At 44.5% G+C, this 25,509-nt stretch overlaps 1 protein-coding gene across 9 annotated transcripts in view; it reads left to right on the plus strand.

The window, feature by feature from the left end:
- Positions 1 to 25,509, plus strand: part of SEMA5B (semaphorin 5B) — a 324,525-nt gene that overhangs the window by 289,156 nt on the left and 9,860 nt on the right. For 8 of the 9 annotated variants that reach the window (XM_064157107.1, XM_064157117.1, XM_064157118.1 and 5 more), the window contains 4 exons: positions 62 to 232; positions 1,491 to 1,640; positions 2,561 to 2,605; positions 5,929 to 6,134. In XM_064157107.1, the coding sequence (XP_064013177.1) occupies positions 62 to 232; positions 1,491 to 1,640; positions 2,561 to 2,605; positions 5,929 to 6,134 (572 nt within the window). Of the gene's footprint in view, positions 1 to 61; positions 233 to 1,490; positions 1,641 to 2,560; positions 2,606 to 5,928; positions 6,135 to 8,971; positions 9,051 to 25,509 lie in introns of those variants that run through there. The other variant, XM_064157158.1, reaches the window with a different exon arrangement.

Here is a 25,509-nt window from a genome sequence, read left to right on the forward strand (position 1 = left end):
GTCATAATGAGAGTAACCAACAGCATCTACCTGTCTCCCCTTGCTTTCCAATGTCCTTCAGTGAAAGGCTCATGGTCTTGCTGGACTCCGTGGTCTCACTGCTCAGCCACCTGCGGAGGAGGACACTACCAGCGCACGCGAACTTGCACCAATCCAGCACCGTCTAGTGGAGAGGATATCTGCATTGGTCTGCACACCGAGGAGGCCCTTTGCAACACACACCCGTGTGAAGGTAGCCAGTCATAGAATCACAGAATTGTTATGGTTGGAAAAGACCTTTAAGATCATTGAGCCCAACCATCAACCTAAGACCACTGTGGCCATTAAACCATGTACCAAAGCTCCATGTCCACACATTTCTTGAACACCTCCAGAGACAGTGACTCCACCACCTCCCTGGGCAACCTATTCCAATGCCTGACCACTCTTGCTGTAAACACATTTTTCTTAATATCCAATCTAAACCTCCTCTGGCATAATTTCAGGCCATTTCCTCTCATTCTGTCACCTGATACTAGGGAGAAGAGACTGATCTTCACCTCACTACAACCTCCCTCTAGGGAGTTGTACGGAGCAATGAGGTCTTCCCTCAACCTCATCTCCAGACTAAACAATCCTAGTTCCCTCAGCCACTCATCATAAGATTCGTTCTTGTCCCTTCTCCAGTGAGCCTGGGGGGTGGTGGTGGTGGGAGCAAGCACATGTGCAAAATATTAAAAAACTAACCCAGCAATACCATCAATTAGATCCTTTTCTGTCCGTTCAGTAAGTGGCTGTTGAGCGAGCAAAAAAGGCATCCCACCCTTCAACTGCAATGCATCACCTTTTTCTTCACCTGTTGTCTAGCTCATGCTCTGGCATTCTGGTGCCAGACAGACAAAATCTTGTTAACATCTGATCCTTTTACAGTAATTGAAAAAGCAGGAGCTTGGTTATTCAATGTGAAAGCTTACAAGACAAGCAAAGGGAGTCACGGAACACCAATCCATACAGTTGTTGAAGAGACAGTCATTCCTTTTTCTTACACAGACAAGCAAATGAGCATTGATGCAGCTCAAAGGACAAGGGTTAGATCTGTGCTAGTTTTGAAGTAACTTTGTGTGTCTCTGATCCAGTGCAGGCTGACTCCTGACCTTAGGAACCTCAGTAAAAGTCTCATAGATTGTCTAACTTGTGCTGGCTGGTTGAGGTGTCCCTGGGTTGCCCCATCCAGCTCCTTGTATGTCTTTAAACAGAACACTGAGGTAGGCACTTTTAAGACAACTCCATGCTGTGCAATGCTCCACTAGGCATATTAAAGAAATACAATTTGACAAGGAGGGCATGATGCATGAACTGAGAAAATTAGATCCACTCCAGACCCTTGAATTAGATGTGCAAGAAAGACCCAGGCCAGGATCTCGACATCCTTCAACGTGGGGAAAAAAATGATATCTACAAGGGATCTTTTTCCTTCTTGGTGACATTGTTTTCCTGATCTTGGGTTTCAGGTGGCTGGTCAGAGTGGTCAGAGTGGAGCCTGTGTAACGAAGAGGGCATACAGTACCGCAGCCGTTACTGTGAGGTACACAACCCAGACTCTTCCCAGTGCGTTGGAAACAGCACACAGTACCAAGATTGCCTCTATAATGAAATTCCTGGTACGTACAGTGTCATCAAGGAGGGAGAGGGTGGGACACCTCAGGAGAGTGGCTCGTGCACAGACTGTCAAGCCAAGCTGAGATTTTCTCTACTACAAATTGGATTTGGATGCTTCTAGAAAAACAGGCAAAGAAATAAACATGTTACAGACTCCCTTGTGGCAGGCACAGGCTAACTGCCATTCCTTCAAGGCAGCTTAGCGTTTCTTTGCAACGTAATTGCCCAGATCTGTAATAAATAACTAGTAGTGCTTCACCTAAACTGAAGCTTTTAACCATACTTAGTTCATCTCAGGATGAGCTATAAAAATTGCCTCTGTTCTCAGTATGGATATGGGCAACAGAAGGTCCTCGAGCACAGGTATCAAAAGAAGCATCCCAAAAGAACAAAGAAATAAGGTGAGGCAGATGGGCAATGTTGGTGTATGAAGTGGGAAGATTAATCTATGGTCTAACATAGTGACACTGTTGATGAGCAGATGGTCATCAACATCTTCCACCCTGTGTTTTGTGGAAATTGAATCTCTCAGAGAAGTATTTGATGTGGGTCGAGACCGAATAACACTTTTCCACAGGGTCTTTTCTGGATTACAGTGCCCTGACTTAAAAATCTGAAATCTCTTGGCAGTGGCATTCTTCTCTCTCTCTTCTTTTTTTTTAATCTCAGCTAACTTCTTTCCCCTAAATTGAAGAAGCTGAACAGTGATCAGGTAACAGCACTGGAATTGTCAGGTCTTTGGAGAGGTTTTTTTTGCACATGTTTCACACTATGAGTTTATGATTCAATTTAGAGAGTCTCTCAGCCTGCTGCAGAACACGTGAACACCTTCTCGTGTCTGGAGCACAGGGGGTTTCATTACTTAAGGAAGTAAAGTGATGGCAAAATGACAACTTTCTCCAATCTTCTTTTCTTTGTTTAGTGATCCTGCCAGCCTCCAGCATTGATGAGAGCACGAACTGTGGAGGTAGGATACCACTACCTATATATCTTATTTTTATCTTAACCTGGCTTCTTTTCTCCCTGCACAGTATCAACTAAACCATTAATCTACGCAGCTCATATCCCACTGATAGCCTTAATTCCACTGGAGTCTTGCTGTCTGAGTGAGACTGCAGGAATGTATTGCATGTCCATTTGTCAGTTCCAAGATTTTTATTTATTTTGGGGTTTGGATTGGCCACTGAGGGTCATTAATTACCAGGATAAACATCACTTGTCCCTCTCCAGCCACAGGGTAAATGGTTCAGGAAAAAGAAAGGGACACTCTTCATTTCACCCCTGTAAGCCTCCATCTGTTTGGAGGCAGGTGTTTTTAAATAACCTGTAAGATTTCAGTGAGAATGCTCTCTTAGATCCCTTGCTGATACAGCATGAGTCAGGAGTTTATACTTGTCTTCCAAGCACTTGCTTTCATTCAAGTCCTGACCTCTCACAGAAGTTATCACAGTATCATCAGGGTTGGAAGAGACCTCACAGATCATCAAGTCCAACCCTTTACCACAGAGCTCAAGGCTAGACCATGGCACCAAGTGCCACGTCCAACCTTGCCTTGAACAGCCCCAGGGACGGCGACTCCACCACCTCCCCGGGCAGCCCATTCCAGTGTCCAATACCGGGAAAGATCCTGTCATTAGTGTCACTTTTCCACTGCCTCTATGATAGAAGTTCAGACTGAGGAAAGTGGCAGGTTCTTTCAACATTTTAAAATGCTACTGCCACGCTAATGACCATGTCAGTTCCTGCTAGCATAAGATCCTTGCTTTCCTGAAATCCAGGTGATCTACAGACTGCCAAAACCTCTTCTCCCTGTGGAGCTTATGGCAAAAAAGGCATGCCACCTGTGGCACAGAAACCTGTCCTTGGTTTGTGACCGTGGGGCAATCAATGGAATTAAGATTTCAGCACCTGCAATGTAACAGATGGCTTTCTGCCTCACTCCTCCCTCAGAGGCTGCAACCTATCTGGTTCAGTTTCACAGCTTCTTGCTCCAGCTTGTACTCTCCTGTTGTGCACTGTGTCCACATTTCCTTCCTTTACCGCCTCCATTCAGTTTGCTGTTGCAATCTACGTTTTACCATAGCTAATAGTATTACTTAGTGTTCTACAATATTTGGCAAAGAAGCCAATCGATAGAAATTCTGTTGGTGCATCTCAGAGAATCTGTATTTTTAAAGTGATGAACCAGCAAGCTTCTCCCCTAGGGAGCCACATGCTGGGGGGGGAGGGAAAAAGAAAAAGAATGATTTATTTTATCCCTAAGATATGGCTAAAAGTCTCCTGAAAGATCAGATGAGTCTTTAAATTGTGAGAGTGAAACGTAAGAGAACATTATGCTGTAGAAAGGATTTCCTACCTTAGTGACTTGCAAACACAGCAATGAAATGAAACATTCCCCGCAATATAAGCAAAGCTGGGCAGGAGAATGTGGCAGTGTCATGTGGCTTTTTCTGAGCACAGTTGCATATTCTGTGTTTTAGCTCTCGTGAGTGATGTAAAACAGGCAGATTTTTAGAAAGGGAATGTCTTTTATGGAAAAGTCTTGTAACATTTAGTAGGAAATGATCATGTTTCTGCTGTTTTTTTGGGACCATCATCCAGAACATAATAGGAAGTGGTAATCTTGCAATAGAATTTTATAGTGTGGCTTAAAAAATAGATGTAGCTCATCAGTCTGATAAATCCTGCATGTTCCTCACTGTAATTATGATTGAAGTGCATTACTTTGCTGTAGAACTCTATCAGTTTTGTTCTTTTTAAACTCAGGAGGGTATTTTTTAAACTAAAGATTAGAAGAGAGTCACAGACTAATGGATATAATTCTCTGTTTGGAAAGCATATCAGTTAAAATGTAAGATGGTACCAAAAAAATGCACACCGTGATCAGACTAAGAATGAACCTCATTTAAAGCCACTCTCCCAGCAGTCCCTTGCATTTCCTTGTGCACAGGCGAGGCAGCTGAGCAGCCTGTCTAAATGAATTGGTTTCTCCAGTATTAGAGAAATTCTACCAGGCTGATGTGGCTGGCCTCCAGAACAGCTGTCTGGGAGGTCAGCAGAGGTCCCACCCCCTAGGCACTAATGCCCCTGTCATTGGTGTATGAAAGATGGCAAAGCAAAAACAGAGGAAAGGCAGTAGCATTCAGTCTTCATCACTGATTCTTTTTCTGTACATTTCCCCCCTGCATATAGCAAAAGACAACAGGGTCATGAAGTTTTGCCACTCAAGGCTGCCTCTGGTTGATTCATTATTTGGTGGCTGTAAAGGTCGCCACTGTTTGTTCTGTTGTCACTGGAGATCTGTTGGTGGCTGTTTTTACCCTGGAGTTTGAGACTCCCAGAGGCGAGGGAGGAATAAGGAGTATTGTTTGACTTTGTCTTGCCCCCAATGAACTGGAGTTGCGAGTTAGATACCTCCCAGCATGTGGGATGCATGACTACAGCTGCTTCCAGAGGTCAGTGCTGTGCTTGGAGGGTGCTGCTGCAATCCCACGCGGAGAGATCTCTGCAGGAGACTTTTATAGTCCAAGAGCTTTTCTGGTTGAAATATTTGCACTGTAGATACCCTGCTAGCACCTGCCTGCAGCTCGCTTCTTATTCTTGTAGTTTGTGCAGAAAGCCAGCAAACAAGTGTTTTTCAAGCAGTTCCCCCCCATTTCCTTTGTCCACCTTACCTTTCCCCTTCACCTGAACACCCCTATTTCATTTTTAGCAGTACAAATACACCTCAGAGGTTATACAGACATGACCAAAGCAATGCTGCCCCGTGGATAAGCAAGAATGTTGAGCACACTTGGATTACACGGGGGAGGAATGTGTATCTCCCCTACCCCACACACAGTCTGCACTTTGGCAGCCAACAAAAAGGGCTTTCCCCTCCCTTCCTTCCCTCTCAGAGAAGCACTGAGGATTTTTATCCCCTTATTTCCATGACATGCACATGCCTTGGAATCCATTTATGTGCATTGTTTGTATGGCTCATTTCTTTAGCTGTCAGCTTAACATAATGTTTGGTTTCAATCTCAATAGAGGGGAGAGAGGAGAGACAGGGAAGGGAGCTTTGAGAAGACAAAGCATGAACCTGTTAAGCTGCACAAGGCAGTGCTGCAGTGGGGAGACTGATTTGCGGGGAGATTATGTCAGTTTATGTTAGAACGTAAGACTTCGGCTTCAACAGCTTATTAATGTTGATCCCGAGATGTCATAACTCTGATTTGCACCTGTGGTCTTGTCATGAGAGGGGGAAAGGATGTTCTTTAAAAATAGCACCTCTTGTCATTTCCCTTGCAGGTTTTAGTCTCATCCATCTGATTGCCACCGGGGTCTCCTGTTTCTTTGGCTCTAGCCTCTTAACGTTTGTGATTTACGTGTACTGCCAGCGCTGTCAGAGGCAGTCCCAGGAGTCAACCGTTATACACCCGACCACTCCCAACCATCTCCATTACAAGGGCAACACAACCCCCAAGAATGAGAAGTACACCCCTATGGAGTTCAAGGTAGGGTACTTGATAAGAAATATCACAACTGCTTAATTCTGTATTTATGCCATGGTTGAAAACAGATAGATTTGTGTTTCTGTGCCCAACTGTTGGCATCACATATGGGACTAAGGGGACATTTAGCCATACTGTCACAAAGAGGTTAGGAAGTCCCATTGCTGCAGTGGGATTTTGTTCTTTTTCACACTCCTCACAAATGGCAGCATGGCAGGTGCGTAGCAAGATACTCCATTCTAACTATTGTATATATACAAATTGTTCACTTAAGAAATCAGTGAGAGCTCAGTTCAGTGTATTGTTAGTGCATGGTAAGAGGAAGTGAAAGGGAGGAAAAAATAAAAATGGAAACTTTGTTAGCCATGTAGCTGGAAAAATGCTTATTGGTAGGATGAGATTCTGGAAATGCTTTGGGAACTGCCAAATCAGAGAGCATGAGAAAGCAGAGAGGGATTGACCACCTCTATCAGTACTGGACAGAATTTACTTCAGGGAGCCATGCAGCATTCAATGATAGCAGCAGAACTGGGGGCTGAAGCGTTAGGAGAAGATGAGCATTGAAGTGGCACGTTCTGTTGGAATGATTGTCTTCAAGAGAACACAACCCATTGCCTGAGCAGATAGGACTAAGGGTGTGTGAGACATATGCTGAAACAGTAGTACATTGTGGTGTTTGAACTTCGGTCTCCAGATAGTGTAAAAAACGCAGTGATGGGATGGGGAAAGGGGCTTTATGTCTCCACTGGAGGAGGAGCCTGCCTCAGGTCACTTGGGCAGTATGGAGCATTATTTGGGACATGAACACAAAACAGAAGGAAACTCTTCAGCTGCTTGAGCTGCTTGTTCCTTTGTATAGCTATGCACTGTTGGCATTCTGTGGCACTGTTGGCATTCTGATTGTTTCTGCTGATCTGGTCTGGCTTCTGATTGAGGCCCAACAGTAAGCCAAGTGATGGAACTGTCTAAAATCCCTGAGTGTTTGGGACTGTTTCTACATAAGGATTTTATAATGCTGGGCATAGGATGATTCCTGATATGTAGCCATGATTTGCAAGGTTAATACACATCAGAAATAAGAGCTTGAATCTAATAATTTGAAAAGAGTTAATGTTGTTTTGATCTTTTAAAACAAAACAGTTTGAGCTGGAAAGCAACAGACTGCCAGGTTTGGCAATAAACATGTACTAAATTCCTTGTGTTGGGTGTTGCAGCCTCTCAGAGGATCCTGCTGTCCTTATATTCAGTCTCGAAAATACATCTCCTAGCAGCATAAGGCTACAGTTCCATACAGTTTAATAAGGGTGCAGCATCATAATGTGAGTCAGCATGGATTTGGGGAAAGTAAATCACATCAAGCAAATTGGATTCCTTTTTAAATTAAATAAATATTGATCTAGATAGGAGGGCAACAGCAGACATATTGGGAATTTCAGAAGCTTTTAACCAAGTTTCACAGCATGTATTATTCTGCACACTCTGCATATATGGGTAAGGTGATAAATTATTAAGACAGGTAAAGAACTAAGGCCTGATTGTGGAAGATTCAAACTATGACAGTAGGTTTTTTTTCAGTTATGTGTGTAGTTGTGGCAAAGTCAACAGCAAGTCCCAGATAAGAAAAGCTTGCAGGAAGGTAGAGATGAGCAAGAGCACCTCACATTTCTTACATAGCAGACAATGAAGAAGAGGCAAATTTATTGGTGTGGCCAAAAGCAGGCAGTTACAGGGTCGGCATTGCACTAACATATTTTACATTGTGCTATCATATGTTTTCAGGTGATGCTAGGATAGGGAAGGTAGTTAAAATCTAGCAGGGTGAATTATTCATGAACAACCTTGATCAGTTGGGTAAGTGGATGATGAAATGCAGCATGTTTTTGCTGAGTGGTGCAGTGGAGTAGAAGTAATAACAAAGCTAAGCAAAGTTTAAAATAGCAGCAGATTAGTTTATGTTGTATCAGGAGGGAGTTGACCTCTTTGATAGATCCATCTCTGAGTACTTGATCTTGTGTGTAGTAATGGTGAGCAGCTGTTAGAGTCTTCTTTGAGGGACATAAAGAGACTAGGCAGTAGATCAAATTTGAAAAGTCTAGTTTATTTAAAGGCAGGCATTAGCTAACTGGGACTGTATGGGTTGGACCAGGAGGAGAAGGGACTTGGACACAAGAAGAGATAGACCAGATGGGCCTTATTTATAGAATGTTAGGAAGTGAAAGAGTTCAAGTGAATAAATCTGCAGTCATTGGACAGACCAAAACAAAATGTTCAGGAGCAAAGGGCTACTTGCTAAGAGCTCCAAGTCATACTCTTTCAACATGGTGAATGAGGCAAAGAGTTTTACAGAAAGGACAAAATGTGTTTATCGAGTGAAGCCTCTTTTCTCTATTCCTGTTGAATATTTCCTTATGCTCATCTTCGCTATTGTCCCTCCTTTCTTAAACTCTTACCTGAAAAGATCTTTAACACTACAGATTTGTTGCTTCTCAGTGTTCTATTGCAGAATATAGCATTATTTCAGTAAGAGGAAGAGTCTGTGTGCTCTCTGCAGTGTAATGAGTTACAGAACTTCTTACTAGCCAGCATTATGCTTAGGAATAACTGGCAGAGTTTTCTAAGGTTCAGGAGGGACTTTTTCATGCCTTCAAGGACCATGTGTAGGTTTATTGTGATGCTACACAATTAGCATACAAATGACAAGAAGTAAAATTCACCTTTTGGAATAGAGAGGATTAAACTAAGCTTGGGTATGGCCCTATCTGAATTTTAAATGTGTATGTATGAAAGGAAGTGAAAACAGCTGAACTCCTACATTCTAATCTGAATCTTCTGTTCAGCAGATATACCAGGAAAACTGCCCCTGAGATTTTTACACAATGAAAGCAAAAGGATCACTGTAGGGGTGTGTGTGTGTGAAAGAGTTAATAAATCCATGATTAAGGAAATACATGGTGTGTAGACCTACTTTTCAGTAACAGAAAATGATAATGCATAGTGACATGACGGCAGCAGAAGGCTGAGCATATGCGTAAGTCTATTGTTTTGCATTCTTTGATAATAATAAGCCTTCTGCAACCATCTTTAGTTTGTTTTCATCTTGAAATATTTCTGCTCTCCAGCCAGCAGGTGAACACAGCAGAAAATTTGGCAATGATACATTTAAATGTACGGCACTGAATGCAAACTTATAAATCAAGGCGAATTTTATATGAAGGCAGATTTTAATGAAGGAAGTGCTACCTGATAGGAGCCTTGTTGGGCATTTCAGCACAGCAACGCAGTAATGCAGATCAGATGTAAATATCATACATAATAGTGACCTATTGATCATTTAGCTGATGCTAACTTGCCTAGGCAGTGTTTTGCAGGAGTGTTTTATTTTTGCTGGCTCCTTTTCCCTTCCTGTTTTGCTTTCTCAAGAATGCTGTGAGTTCTATTATAAGCTGTTTTAGCCATGATGTCTTAAAAGATTTCATGCATATGCATTTAGCAGCAGCGTGTTGATTTTGATTTGTTATTCACAGATTGTAGGGGAGAGACCTTTTGGGTCACCTAATAAGCAGTTCATGTTTCATTAATTGGTTAAAGTTCATACAGCACTCTGACAATATTGAAGACTATGCAGAACAAGAGCATAATGAAATAAAAATTATCAGCTCTTCACATTTTGGCATGATGGGTTACAGAACCACCTACAACCTTCCCAGTGCTGCCACGTCGATTAGTTAATAGCTGGCTATCAAAGCAGAGAGGAGATCCTCTCTTTAAACATTGCACTTCAGCTACTCAGTGACTTGCTCCTGTGAATTACTTATTAGAGCTACAGTGATGGAAAGCCAGATGATCCTGCAGTAGAAACAGGAGGATGTGGGGTCAAGGCTGAGCCCTTGTGTATTGGGAACTCTCGAAACAGCCACATGGAGAAAGGGTTTGGGATGAACTTCCTCCTAACACTAAATCCTCAGGCAATAAAGAAAGCCAGACTTTTATTCTGTGCAGGATTTGGACAGACAAAGGCATCTGCACACTGGTCCAAATCCAAAATCCAATGGTCTTCGGATCAGGCCAGATGGGAATAGTGAGAAATGTAAGTTTGCAGGATGGTAATGATGATGATTCTGCAGATTTTCTTCTCAGCTGTGCTGGACAGACCTCCCTCTGTTCTTCCTTCCTTAAACAGAGCTTTAGTCATGGGTCACACAGTCAAACTGTACTGATGCCTCAAGCTGAGGAAGCACCTGAGCGTTGTATGTGCTTTGTGCATCACCACTACTCCCCTAGAAGCTACAGACCAAGCACTGAAATTGTGCCCAAGTGAAACAGTCATTTATGGCAATGAGCAAAGTTATCATGGAGGAAGATGAGAACTATGTGAGAAGGAGATTAATTAGTTGATGTATCACCTGGTACCTGAAGTTTCTAGGAGGACATCAGAACATGTTAACTTCAGCAGGACTCTGAGTTCTGCACTTGCCTGAAATTGTACAGCAAATATAAATGCAGCTACCAGAAAATGGGAGGAATATTCAGTAGATTACTTGGGACTCTGTATATATTAGAAGCTACAATGAGTATTTTTTAGTACAGTGAGAATAATGCAGTTGAGAATCAAATAACAGTGCAGACTAGACACCCTCTGCCAAGGACTCTGGACACTGTGATCCATACTTCATTACCAATCCCAAATAATTCATGACACTAACAGGGAGGGTTATGAAACAGAAACCAATTCTGTCTTTAGAAGAAGAATACTTCTGAATAAAACAACATGCCAGGTGTTTGGTGTGATTTTCAGCACTGCAGAAAGAAATAAAGCTCAGAGTATAAAAAAGTGAATCCTTGTATGGATTTTAAATCTCACTCTCTTGCTGATGATCAGTTTCATTGCCACTGAAAATCACACCTTTTTTTTTTTAACAGCAGGCACACATCCAGTGGTTCAATGACTTAAATGAATTTTAACTGCTGTCAGGCGCCCTAGAGCAATGTTTGTCTAAGTCAGCCTTGGTCACTGAGGATGTTTTTTTCTCTCTGTGCAGGAAAACTAAGGGTTTCTGCATCCTATTGCTTAATTGATACATTGCTTCTTCAATTAAAATTGACTAACAAATTTATTTGTAGTGATCACACCACATATTCTGGCAGCACTGTGAAACAAGCTTTTTCTTTTCCCAGTGACCCTTTCCACTGGGCTGGCCCCAGGAAGTGGCTGTAAAGTTCAGATAGAAGTCAGCAGTTGATGATACCCAACATTGTCAATAAGTTATCAACATCACAGAATCATGGAATGGTTTGGGTTGGAAGAGACTTCCAAAGGTCATCTAGTCCAACTCCCCTGCAGTGAGCAGGGACATCCTCCATTAATTAGGTGAGGTTACCCAGAGCCCTGTCAAACCTGACCTTAAATATCTCCAAGAATGGGGCTCAGCTACCTCACTGGGCAACTTGTTCCAGTGTTCCACTACCCTCACAGTAAAGATCTTTCTCTTAATGTCCTACCTAAATCTATTCTTCTCTGATTTTTGCCTCTCCTCCTATTGCTGCAGCCCTTTGTAAACAGTCCCTTTCCAACACCCTTGTAGACCCCCTTCAGGTACTGGAAGGCTTCTATTAGGTCTCCCTGGATCCTCTCTTTGGCTTCATGGTGTTTTGAAGAGAGATTATTTGATGTAATCAGTTGGAAAAATAAATGCACACACACATATATATAAATAAAATACAGTAAATCAGATTGAAACATAAACTTTGTTCTCAGTGAATTTCATGTTTAACAAAGACTATTTCCCCTGAACAAAGTGGCATTTAGGAGCATTAACTGCTTGAATGGCAGAGTACATATTTTTAGTACTTACCATGAGTATAGCATTATTCGTAAAAGAATAGTAGGGGCAGGGGGTTGTATTGGCAAAGGAGCATTGTGCCCTTTCTTGTATGATCCTGCAGTTGCAAATATCACTTCAGGGGACTCTCAATTTACATAATGCCTCCTAGAAAGGGAAAGCAAGAGAGCTTACTGATGGGGAAAAAAGGATTAAGTGGTGTGTCTGAGTCAAAATCTGTTAGTGTCTTTTCTCCTCTTGATATCATTGGGTCGAGTCAAATTGAGCAGTCAAGCATGCCTGGAGGTGTGGCTGTCCTGGGATGATAGTGCATCTCTTGGTGGTGTCCACACCCCATGGCAGCAGTGGCTCAGTGGGTTGCTGTGTACAAGTCACAGATATCTCCCTCCCATAGATATATTATTTAAGAGTAGGGGAAACTGCCAGTTTAGATCTGAGTGTTTTCTTGCTGCTGCTCCCTCTGGGGTGCTAAGCAGGTGTTCCCAACAGTCTCCCAATGGGAACTGGTCCCCACTTCATTGACTTTTCATACAGATTCCTCATGATTTGGCAAGGCTGTTGCTACTCACCACGAGGTGGGAATACACATTGCTCCTTCACCACCACCATTTGGAGTGTGTTCAACTTTCAGCACAACTTTTGATTTTCCTTTTTAAACCATGCTGAGAACTTCAAGGTGACACCAGGGGTAGATGCTTCTTATTCATCCTGTCGTGTTTTACTCTGTTGACCCAACCTCTTCTCATCCTTGTACAACCAGGTGTACCCACTCAGGTCAGGAATATGGTCTGTACTCTGCCCTCTTACCATCTAGCCTAATCATCATGTATGCTCACACGAGCCTTTTTCTGGAGTTATGTTACTGCAGCTGTGATAATCTGTGGATGCAGGCAAGGCAGGTTTGTAGGCAGACAAGTCTTACTTTGTTTTTAATTAGATCAGTGATTATAGCTGGGAAAAGCTGGCAGGTTTTTGAACATGTGAGCTGCTATTTCAGACCCGAAGACAGACAGATGTGCTCAAATGTTTATCTGATTTTTTTTCCATCTATGCTAATTGATTTAATGATTGATATTACCTTTTTCTTGCAATTTTTGCCTTTCCTATTTTTTTCTGAGTTTGGCATGCATCTGTCCCCACCCTCTGACCCACACTGGAAGAAGATTAATCTAAGAACTGCAGGAATGGGCCTAACAAAGTTGCACTGCCCTGACTTCCCTCTACTGGTTAGAAGAGGAATATTTCAAATACACTCTAGCTTCATTTGCTGGAAGTTAATGGTTTCCTTTGGTCCAGGTGCTCGAAGTTGTTCTTTCCTCCTTGTCTCCTTGAAGTTCTCTCTGGCCCTATTATGCACTTTAGTTGAGCTGGGAAATCCTCAGTGCTGCCAAGATGTGAAGGAGTAATTAATTATGTGTTTGCAAAAGAGTTTAAAGGGAGCCATGAAAGAGGCAGGAAACTAAAGGGAGAGGTTAATATTAGGCAAATAATAAATACCAGAAAGTATATAACATTTGTGGGACGTTTGGAGAGCTGCTGCCTTGTTATTTTTCTGGAATAGCTTCACTGGCAAATAATGGGTTTTAAAATAGAGTTATAAAGATGTGGAGGTGGTGCATATTTATGAAATAAAGATAGCTGTGTCAGTGTTCAGAAGTAGAGTTTAATATCCAGAATGTGTTTGGCAGCTCTTTATGCTGGCAGCTGAAATACCTGAGCTATTTTCTTCTGAACCATGACCACTCAGTCCTAAAGAGCCATCGAGAGCTCAGGGCTGTTGAGGATGTGCTGGCTGCTGCCATTGCACAGGTGACACAGGCTGCAGCAACACTATTTCCGTTGCCACCCTTCCCTGCTGCATCATTTATATGTGCACAATAGGTTTGGTGTATGGTAAGCAGGAGTAGCTCTGTGCACGTTTCCCTATAGCTGGGGGAATCCTCATTAAATCAGCTCTAATCTTTGATTTGGCACGAAGCATGTGAACAAAGGAAAGAACTGAAAATCCTGCAGATGAAGGAATCTGGATGGACTGCGTCCCAGAGTCTCTGAGAAACAGCTAATGAACAACTCCAATTACCTTTATAAATATCATGGATCTTGGGCAAACCCCCAGTGCCAAGAAATGCAAAGCTAATGCAAAAGCATTTGTATTAAGCAGGCAAATTTCCTCCCAGTTAATTGGGTCACTGTTAAGCTCCAGTAAGTCTGTGTGGAGAACACCAGTTGTATTTGGGGTGAGGCAGAACTATCTGTAAGCATGCAGCCCCACAACCAATAGTCTATGCCTGGACCTTCCCCATTCAATAAAGCATATCAACAGGGTGTTAAATCCCAGCTGGTCATTAAAATTTGGCAATGTTGGGGCTGTGCTAGAGAGTGAAACCAAGAGGAATAAAATAGATCTACTCAGCTGTACTTTCATTTACAGCAGTGGAAACTCATTGAAACAAATCTGTGTCAGCATTAATACACAGGCAGATCTGAATTAATATTTGAGAGGCAGCTGTCAAGGTCTGGAGAAACAGAGATGAACAGTATCTCTGTCCAGGGGAGCAAGACCAGTTCTTATGGATTCCGTGTTGTGAAATTAAGGTGCAAACGAGACCAGATATCACCATGAAACTATTTATTAAAGGATAAGGTTGGACAAAAACAGAGGGAGAGAGGGGAGAAGGGGGAGAGAGAAAGATCAGAACAGTGGGAGAGAGGGGAGAAGGGGGAGAGAGAAAGATCAGAACAGAGGATGAGAGAGGGGAGAAGGGGGAGAGAGAAAGATCAAGAGACTGATGGAGAAGAGAAAAAGGAGCAGGGAAGGAAAAAGCTGTGATCATATTACCCTCAGTTGCAGATGGAGGGGGGAGAGAGAGAGAGACGTGTGCGTGGCCCAGGGATGATCTTCTGTGGAGTATGTCAGAGGTTCTCCAGGTGGTGTGCAGCTCTGGTGGTCTGGTGATGGTCTGCCCTTGGTGGTCCGATGGAGATGCCACTGGTGGTCCGGTGGGAATGGTGGTCTGCTGGGAATGACACTGGTGGTCCGGTAGGAATACCACTCTGGGAATGGTGGTCTGGTGGGAAGGCCACACTTTGGCAGGCATTTCTCCTGCCTTTTTATACAGTTTTCTGCTCGGTGTCCAGCTGATGAAATGAAAGGTGGTTGGGCTGAACTGACACCTGAGGGAGGACCTCAGTCAGGCACAGTCATATTTTTGCCACGGGGATGATTGGGGGACTTGAACATCTCTCTACAGGGAGAGACTGAGAGCCCTGGGGCTGATTGGTCTGGAGAGGAGAGGCAAGGCTGGGAGGAGATCTGACCGATGTCTATAGATACCTTAGGGGTGGGTGTCAAGTGACTGGGGCCAATCTCTTTTTGCTGGTCAGCAGCAATAAGCCAAGGAGCAGCAGCTACAAACTGGAACAGAGAAGGTTTGCAGATGACACTAAGCTGGGGGCAGATGTGACTGAGCTGGAGGGCAGAAGGGCTCTGCAGCGGGACCTTGACCGCCTGCACAGATGGGCAGAGGCCAATGGGATGGGGTTCAATAGCTCAAAGTGCAGGGTGCTGCACTTTGGCCACAACAACCCCATGCAGAGATACAGGCTGGGGTCGGAGTGGCTGGAGAGCAGCCAGACAGAGAGGGATCTGGGGGTACTGATTGATACCCGCCTGAACATGAGCCAGCAGTGTGCCCAGGTGGCCAAGAGAGCCAGTGGCATCCTGGCCTGTATCAGGAGTGGTGTGGTCAGCAGGAGCAGGGAGGTCATTCTGCCCCTGTACTCTGCACTGGTCAGACCACACCTCGAGTACTGCGTTCAGTTCTGGGCCCCCCAGTTTAGGAAGGACACTGAGATGCTTGAGTGTGTCCAGAGAAGGGCGACGAGGCTGGTGAGAGGCCTTGAGCACAGCCCTACGAGGAGAGGCTTAGGGAGCTGGGGTTGTTTAGCCTGGAGAAGAGGAGGCTCAGGGGTGACCTTATTGCTGTCTACAACTACCTGAGGGGTGGTTGTGGCCAGGAGGAGGTTGCTCTCTTCTCTCAGGTGGCCAGCTCCAGAACAAGAGGACACAGCCTCAGGCTGCGCCAGGGGAAATTTCGGCTCGAGGTGAGGAGAAAGTTCTTCACTGAGAGAGTCATTAGGCACTGGAATGGGCTGCCTGGGGAGGTGGTGGAGTCGTCGTCCCTGGGGCAGTTCAAGGCAAGGTTGGATGTGGCACTTGGTGCCATGGTCTAGCCTTGGGCACTGTGGTAAAGGGTTGGACTTGATGATCTGTGAGGTCTCTTCCAACCTTGGTGATACTGTGATACTGTGATACTGTAACATGAGGAGAAACTTCTTTACAATGAGGGTGGCAGAGCCCTGGAGCAGGCTGCCCAGAGAGGTTGTGGAGTCTCCTCTGGACGTTCTCAAAACTCACCTGGATACGTTCCTCTGTGACCTACTCTAGGTGACCCTGCTTTGGCAGGGAGGATGGACTCAATGATCTCTGGAGGTCCCTTCCAACCTTAAGGATCTGTGATTCTGTGAATGTAGAATCTCATTGTTAGAAAACAAAGAGGATGCACAGTCTGAGCTGCATAAAGGCAGTTTCCCAGAGAGTTGAAAATGTAGCTTCATTGGTCCATATACCTATAGAAAAGAGGATGGTGTTGGTGTCTTAATCTTGTGATGTGTAAACAGAAAATGGCCTGGGCAGGGAATGCTGCTGTAGAGATTGAAGTGTAGCTAATAGACTGTGAACATTGGGCAATCATTAATGGGCACCTACAGGGCTATGGGGAGGAGTTGTTTGGGGTACTGTGAGCAGCAATGCAAGGTTTGGCTTTATTTAAGACCTTCATTATTGACCTTGGAGAGGGTGCAGTCAGTGTGTTAATTAAACTATCAGAGGATGTTAAACTGGGAGATGTGTCAAAAAAGCCAGCCACTAGTATAGAAATAATGGAAAATTACCTGAGAAGGTTGTAAATGTAGAGAGAAAATAACAAGGTGATATGCAACACGGGGAGAAAACAAAGTAATCCTCAGGAAAATAATGAAAAGTAGCTATTTAGGTGTTGAATCTGGGTTAGAAGTGAATTGTAATGAGGCCAATAAAAAAAATGTTAAACAGTTTATTCAATATATAAAGAAAATTTCCCCCAAGTTATTTACAATTAACACACAGAGAATCTATTCTATGGCTGGTAAAACTAATTTGCAGAATGTATCTATACAGTCAGATTAAATTTAAAGGATTTAGGAAAGGCTTTTAGAAAATTTAGGAAATTTAGGCTGGAGGTGAGGAGAAAGTTCTTCACTGAGAGAGTCATTGGACACTGGAATGGGCTGCCTGGGGAGGTGGTGGAGTCGCCGTCCCTGGGGCAGTTCAAGGCAAGATTGGACGTGGCACTTGGTGCCATGGTCTAGCCTTGAGGTCTGTGGTAAAGGGTTGGACTTGATGATCTGTGAGGTCTCTTCCAACCTTGGTGATACTGTGTGATACTGTGTGAAACTGTTTGTAACTGGAGAGTCTTGCAGCACAAACTACCACTTACAGGTTAAGCAGGAACTTTCACAAACTTCAGAAACTCACCATGCTGAGGTGGGTATTCAGGTAGCTTTTCAGAGCATGTCATGGATATGTGTCTGGGTATAATTTGGACCTTTCACCACATTAGGGGATGGGAAATATTTGGAAAGTGGTGAGACTGGAAGGGACTGAACGGAGTTAGCAGGTGGCAAATTGGCATATTAGGCCCAGCTTTTACTTTAATTTCTACTTTCAATTATTTTTTTTTCACCACTGCAGTTATACCTTTGCAATTCTCAGTCTAAATGCAGCACCAGGCTGCATGACTTGTGTTGGCAATTCACCAGAATAAAATGCTCTGAGACCATCTGAAGACTCAGGACTGCTTGCTCCAGCATAACTAAGCATAACTAAGAACTGCCTTCCTCAGCCACTGTGTCCTTACTTATCATCATCAGCCAAATCCCAGTACAGCCTGGTTGCTCTGTATGATCATATGCACCCAATGTGAACTGTTAAACTTAGATTTAGAAGCCAGTGATTATCCCTCTGGTGAGTTAAACTCATTACTGGAGCATGCATAAGGGCAGGTACTGTAGCTCAGCTGATGAGCCTCTGTAGTAACGCTTGTAAATGTGAGGGACTCGGGAAGGGCACACACCAAGACATAGCAGTGCAATAAGAAGAGATTTTACACCTTCCCACACAGCTGAGATCATGTCTGCTATATCCTGTGCACCAGCTATACTGGGAAGCAATTTGGGGCAGCCCTGAATTCTTCTTTTGTTTGGGTGCCACGTCATAGGTTTTACCACCACCAATTTACTGGCAAACCAGGCATAAATAGCAAGTTTAGGCTAGACACCTGCACTTGTCAGTGGGAAGATTTCCATCAACTCCTTTGTGATGGTTTGGGTGTTACCCGCACCCCCCCCACACACACACACTTTGGAAGTCACCCAGACTAGACTCAGCTGGCTCTGGAAATTGAATGAAGCTTTTATATTTACAGCTTAGCTCAGTATACAAGCAGATATTTACAATATACACAGTTATATACAGAAATATACAAGGTAAAAGGTAATACAGAAACACAACTGCCCTCCCGGAGACCTGAGTCCCCAGGAGGGGCTCTCAACCACCCTTCCACCTTTTTCCACCCCTCTACCTTACCCCAGACATTGCCTTGTGCCCAAGGAAGAATGGAGGGTCAGCCAGGGGGCTTAGGAAGCAGGTAGATTAATCAGAGAGATGGAGGGTGAGGTTAGAGGGATGCAGCCCAAAGCCCAGACAGAGAGCAACTACTTTATCTATGTTTGGATTCTTGCTCTTATACCTCTCAGCAAGCCTATGAGTGAAGTAGACATCACCATTGTTTCTCTTTCACAGCCTGCAACCTAATTCTTCTCACCAAAACATTCTAGCTAGCTGCAAACTAGCACATCCTTGGACTTCAGTTTCCAATTCAGAAAAATTCTTAAACCTGGATTTAGCTCTAAGCAGAGCTTCACTTCAGCTTGTCTTACACAGAGTTTGTTTTATCCTCTTACTCATGTGCTTGAAGTCAGAGCTGTGCCAAAGCATCTTTCTGACAATGGTCCTTTATGTTGCCCAACTCTAAAGGTTTCCTAAGTTTAAAATTGCAATAGTATAACCTCACTCCTTCCTAAGGATAAAATAGCTATTTTCAAACAGCTACAGAAGGCTGTAGCTATTCATTTTCTCATAATTGAATGTTAGTTTCGTTGTCAACCTGAGCACATCTACAGACGCTGCTGTCATTCCGGGGTTGTTTAATTTATTTACCAATAGCTGTGAACAAAGAATTTCCAGTCTAAAAATATGGTAAGCTTCCATCCAAAGAGAACATGCAATCATAAGTTTAATGTCCCAGTGGGATTTCTTCTTCTTTTTTTTTCCCCTCTTCATCTCTTTTTCAAGCAGAAAAACCTTCCCATATAGAAAACAGGCTCCTCACCTGTACATCCACGCTCCACTGTAAATTCTGCAATCAGCATGATTGAATTAATCAGAAAGAAATCAATACTTAAATCCTGGCCACTGCTACCTTTGACTTGCACCTAGGCAGAGCTCAAGAGATTTTATAGAAGCATCAGAGGGTGTAAGACACCAAGCAAATTTTTAAGAAAGACTGGAAGGAAGAATCATTAAAGTCTTAAAAAGTCATTCTTAGCTTGCAGTAAATGCATGCATCTCACAAGGTCTCTCTGGCAACTTTCTGTCTTTCCAGGGTCATTTGTAAGGCACAGCTCAAGAAGCACAGCAGTGTTGTGGCATCTAACTGATCAGGAAAAAAGGGAGCATGTGGGTGGCCAGACGTCATTTATTTCCTTGGTGTCAGTTATTGCCAAAAGAGGGTATTTTAGTTGTGTGGTTTATTTTGTTTAAATGTAATTATTATGGTAATTATTTCCAAAGTTACTGGCTAATTGTAATTCTGAGATCTCAGCCTTGAAACTTCCAGAGATGTACAAGCTGCAGGAAATGTTTGATAATATTAATGTATTTTTACAGCCCAAAGTCATTTGGCTGAAGTTCCTGGGATGCAAAAAGTAACATCCTTTAACGAGAAAGCATGGCCAGCTCCATAAAACAGCTGATCTGCATCGAAAAGGCACTTGGCTCAATCTGATTTCACTGCAAGGAGCAAACAGCTTCAAAGGAGCACAAAAGAGCATAAATGTTGGATCTTGGCTTCATTACATCATTGCACAATTCCCTCATCCCTCCATTTTCCTGAGGGATGAGGAGTAATGGCCATCCAACTGCTGCTACAGGAAGTGTGTTGGATGTCATTCCAAGGAAACTTGGAAAGGCTACCTCAATCCTTTTGGGGGCTCATTGTGTTATAAGAATGTTATCCTTGCCCTCTGCAGAGGCAGAATGCAGGATGCGCATGGACTTCATTTGGATATTGCTAAGAGGACTAAGTTGGCTACTTAGATCCTGATTTTAGTGCTGGAACATGTCCAGAGAAGGGCAACAAAGCTGGTGAGGGGCCTGGAGCACAAATCCTATAAGGAGAGGTTGAGGGAGCTGGGCCTGTTTAGCCTGGAGAAGAGGAGGCTCAGGGGTGACCTCATTGCTGTCTACAACTACCTGAAGGGACATTGTAGCCAGGTGGGGGGTGGCCTCTTCTGCCAGGCAACCAGCAACAGAACAAGGGGACACAGTCTCAAGTTGTGCCAGGGTAGGTATAGGCTGGATGTTAGGAAGAAGTTCTTGCCAGAGAGAGTGATTGGCATTGGAATGGGCTGCCCAGGGAGGTGGTGGAGGCACCGTCCCTGGGGGTCTTCAAGAAAAGCCTGGATGAGGCACTTAGTGCCATGGTCTAGTTGATTGGATAGGGCAGGGTGATAGGTTGGCCTGGATGATCTTGGAGGTCTCTTCCAACCTGGTTGATTCTATGACATGAAAGGCTATGACATGAAAGAAGTTCTTCACAGAGAGAGTGATTTCCCATTGGAATGGGCTGCCCAGGGAGGTGGTGGAGGCACCGTCCCTGGGGGTCTTCAAGAAAAGCCTGGATGAGGCACTTAGTGCCATGGTCTAGTTGATTGGATAGGGCTGGGTGCTAGGTTGGCCTGGATGATCTTGGAGGTCTCTTCCAACCTGGTTGATTCTATGATTCTATGATTCCTCTGCCTGTGTCCACGGGCAATGGCCAAGGATAGCAGCACTAGTTGTTGCCCTTGGTTCCTCAGACCCTGCAGCCACTTTGTGATGAAGCTAAGGGGAAGTTCTCCTTTGCTGCATATTGGGACACTCAATATTACAAACAAGCTTGTAAAATGGAAACTTGCAGCTATGCAGTCCCAGCACAGGCATGACATCCCTGAGCCATGCCCATTGGAAAGGGGCATGCTGTGTTGTTCAGCCTCTTCAGAGATTGAAGCAGTGCTAACACAACTATAAATGCAAGGCAGCATGGTTTGAAGCTGCTCAGTAAGGCCACCCAACTTTTTCTTTCATCTTTTTACCTCCTTTTATGAGGGGGGGAAGGTAGAAGAACTGAAAATACACCTGTCAGTGGAGAAGCTGTGAGGTTGGGGGAAATTGTCCTTTTCCCTTGACTTCACAGGGACTGTGTAGCTAGTGAAGATTAACCTACAAAGCCCCTGGAAAACTTGCTGACTTCCCCCACACTACCCTCAAAATAGAAAAGGAGATCTGGAGCTCAAAGAGAATGCTGAGCTCCAGAAAGCTGTCTGCTTTCCATGTGAGAAGATTAAGGAAATCTTGCCATTGCACAACACCCTGGGGGAACTACTTGATAGCCCTTAGTTTGGTACTAGGTATATGGGTATCAGATGCATTTGGAAGTACCCTTTTCACTTCCCCCTTCTCAAAACCTCTATGACATTCTTTTTAATTGGGGATGGGGAGATGGTAATGTCCTTTTTAAACCCAATGTTGGAATTTTGGTGACTGTTGATTAAAAACTGCAACGTTTAATCTGTTTATGTGTGTGAGAAATGTTTATACAGCTTTGTACAGGCAGCTGTAGGATGGGAGTGGTACTGAAAGTCCCGTACTGTTACACATGAAGCTGTTTTGGTACATCTGGGAGAACACAAGCAAGTAGGTCAGTGGATTATGACTTAATGGCTTGGAGCAAAGGCAGAATTTGGGAGAGAAAGTAAGAACGGAAAATCTGAATGATGACTTAGGCTAAAAATATCAATGGAGAAAGCTGAACAAAATTAAATGTATGCATATGGCACAATACAGTTGTGTTTAACACATCCAGCACTTGGCTCTGCCTTGGAGGGAGCAGCCTGGGAGCGCATGTCAAGTATTTTCCCTGCTGTAGGAATATTGGAGGCTGAGGAGCACACAACGGGAATATCTGTAAACTTTCTTTCCCCTTGGACTCTTCCAGTTCTAACTGACTGCTAATGCAATATCAAGAGTGATAATAAATGGTGTTTCTGTATTTCTGTAAGTATAGAAATACTGAGGATTCTGTTGTGCTTGGCACAGACACACCATTCACCAATGCAGTATCACAGCATCACTGAATCACTAAGGTTGGAAGAGACCTCATAGATCATCAAGTCCAACCCTTTACCACAGAGCTCAAGGCTAGACCATGGCACCAAGTGCCACATCCAATCCTGCCTTGAACAGCCCCAGGGACGGCGACTCCACCACCTCCCCAGGCAGCCCATTCCAGTGTCCAATGACTCTCTCAGTGAAGAACTTTCTCCTCACCTCCAGCCTAAATCTCCCCTGGCGCAGCCTGAGGCTGTGTCCTCTTGTTCTGGTGCTGGCCACCTGAGAGAAGAGAGCAACCTCCTCCTGGCCACAACCACCCCTCAGGTAGCTGTAGACAGCAATAAAGTCACCCCTGAGCCTCCTCTTCTCCAGGCTAAACAATCCCAGCTCCCTCAGCCTCTCCTCGTAGGGCTGTGCTCAAGGCCTCTCACCAGCCTTGTTGCCCTTCTCTGGACACGCTCAAGCATCTCAATGTCCCTCCTAACCTGGGGGGCCCAGAACTGAACACAGTACTCAAGGTGTGGTCTAACCAGTGCAGAGTACAGGGGCAGAATGACCTCCCTGCTCCTGCTGACCACACCATTCCTGATGCAGGCCAGGATGCCACTGGCTCTCTTGGCCACCTGGGCACACTGCTGGCTCATGTTCAGGCTAACATAGCATGTTCAAGCGAACAATAACAAGATTGGACCATTGATTAGTTGTCAGATCACATATAATGGGGAGAGCCACTGCTAGTTTACATTCTCTTGAAACCTTAGCCATCCTAGCCCATCTGAAACCATCCCTGCTTGAAAAAAAAGCAGAGTTCCTGGGCCCAGGGATTTTCAAAATGCTTTAGTTATATGCCAACACAACATGGTAACATGTCCTTTGAAGAAACCTGCTGAAGATGTGTCTGCTTTTGAGCAATCTGCCTGGTTAGGTTAATGCATTCTGGTGGTTTCTCTTCTGCAATCAGCTTCTTGAACTGAGGCGAGTGGTGAACAGACCAGGAGAAGCAAATGATATCAAATACACCAGGATGTCACAGCTCATACTGTCAGGGAGGAAACAGATAAAAGTATTTGGCTGCTGGGTGTTGAATTTCTAGTTATTAATTGAACAGGACACTTTTTCTACACACATTTCATAGGCCTTCATATTAAGTCAGGGTCCTGTCTTCACTTTCTCTAGCCAATGTCACACTTGCACAAACACCAGAAACTCCTTTCTTCTCAGCACAGGGTAGGACCAGATTGAAAGCCTGAAATAGGCTTCCCTGAGTGTTTGAGATACATCATATGTGTGGCACAGAAATCTTGCACTAAGCAATTTCTCAGCAGTCAATGCTGATCAAAATTTTGGGTTTTTCTGATCCTACTTACTGAGTAACCAATCCCAAGAGGCTGCTGGCAAGGGGAGAGAGCAGTGTTTGATATGGGAGGGTATGATGGTTTGGGTGTTCCCTGCCCCCCCACACTTTAGAAGGAACCCAACTAGTCTCAGTCGGCTCTGGGAATATAAATGAAGCTATTTATTCACAGCTAGCACAATGTACAAGCAGATATTTACAGTATATACAGTTATAGACAGAAATATACAAGGTAAAAACAATACAGAAACACAACTCCCCTCCCAGAAACCTGAGTCCCCAGGAGGGGCTCTCAACCACCCCTGCACCTTCCCCCTGCCCCTCTCAATCTTAGCCCAGTCCTAAGGAAGAAAAGAGGTTCAGCCAAGAGGTTAAGAAGCAAGGTGAGTGGAAGGTGAGGTTAGGGAGATGCAGCTCAGCCAGAGCCCAGCCAGAGAGTGCAGCAAAATGGCAAGAGTGTTATCTAATGTTTTCCTTTCTTCTTCAGCAAGACTCTGAGGGAAGCAGACATCACCATTGTTTTCCTTTCACAGCCTATGATCTAGTTCTCACCAAAACATTCTAGCCTGCTTCAAACTAGCACAGAGGGAGCAGACAGCAAGAAAGGTAAAAGAGAGGTAGAATGTCTGGAAAGGTGTCGTTCGTAAGGTCTGGTGGGTGCTGATGACTGACACACCTCCCTGCAGGGTGCAGAACAGCAGCGTGGAAGGGCTCAGGCCTTCCTTCTCTGAAACCTCCAGTGAGAACAGCCTGAGCTCTAGGGCTCCCTGCACTGCTTTAGTCAGCCACAGACATGCCCCTGCCAAAGCAGGGCCCCCCAGTTTAGGAGGGACGTTGAGATGCTTGAGTGTGTCCAGAGAAGGGCGACGAGGCTGGTGAGAGGCCTTGAGCACAGCCCTACGAGGAGAGGCTGCGGGAGCTGGGATTGTTTAGCCTGGAGAAGAGGAGGCTCAGGGGTGACTTTATTGCTGTCTACAACTACCTGAGGGGTGGTTGTGGCCAGGAGGAGGTTGCTCTCTTCTCTCAGGTGGCCAGCACCAGAACGAGAGGACACAGCCTCAGGCTGCACCAGGGGAAATTTAGGCTCGAGGTGAGGAGAAAGTTCTTCACTGAGAGAGTCATTGGGCACTGGAATGGGCTGCCCGGGGAGGTGGTGGAGTCGCCGTCCCTGGGGCTGTTCAAGGCAAGATTGGACGTGGCACTTGGTGCCATGGTCTAGCCTTGAGCTCTGTGGTAAAGGGTTGGACTTGATGATCTATGAGGTCTCTTCCAACCCTGATGATACTATGACACTATACTATGATACTATGAAAGCACCAGAGAATTGCCCCTTCTAAGAAGAATTATTGGGCATTTTCTTCAGCAACCACTTCTTGAGCACTGTAATGCTGGGGACTTGGCTCAAAGGTGGCTGAGGAGAGCAATCCCTCGTAGGAGTTGTGCTGTGAGCAAGGTCAGGCCTGTGTTAGTTTTTGTGATTGACTGTAGTTGTGCAGTGGGGAGGACTCAGTCTTCCCTGTAGGGACTGTTAAATATTGGTGGGAACAACTAGTGGTGGAGCAGGCTGTTTTCATCATAGAATCATAGAATCAACCAGGTTGGAAGAGACCTCCAAGATCATCCAGTCCAACCTAGCACCCAGCCCTATCCAAT

The sequence above is a fragment of the Pogoniulus pusillus genome, chromosome 2 (genome assembly GCF_015220805.1).
Source record: "Pogoniulus pusillus isolate bPogPus1 chromosome 2, bPogPus1.pri, whole genome shotgun sequence".
NCBI classification, from domain to species: domain Eukaryota; kingdom Metazoa; phylum Chordata; class Aves; order Piciformes; family Lybiidae; genus Pogoniulus; species Pogoniulus pusillus.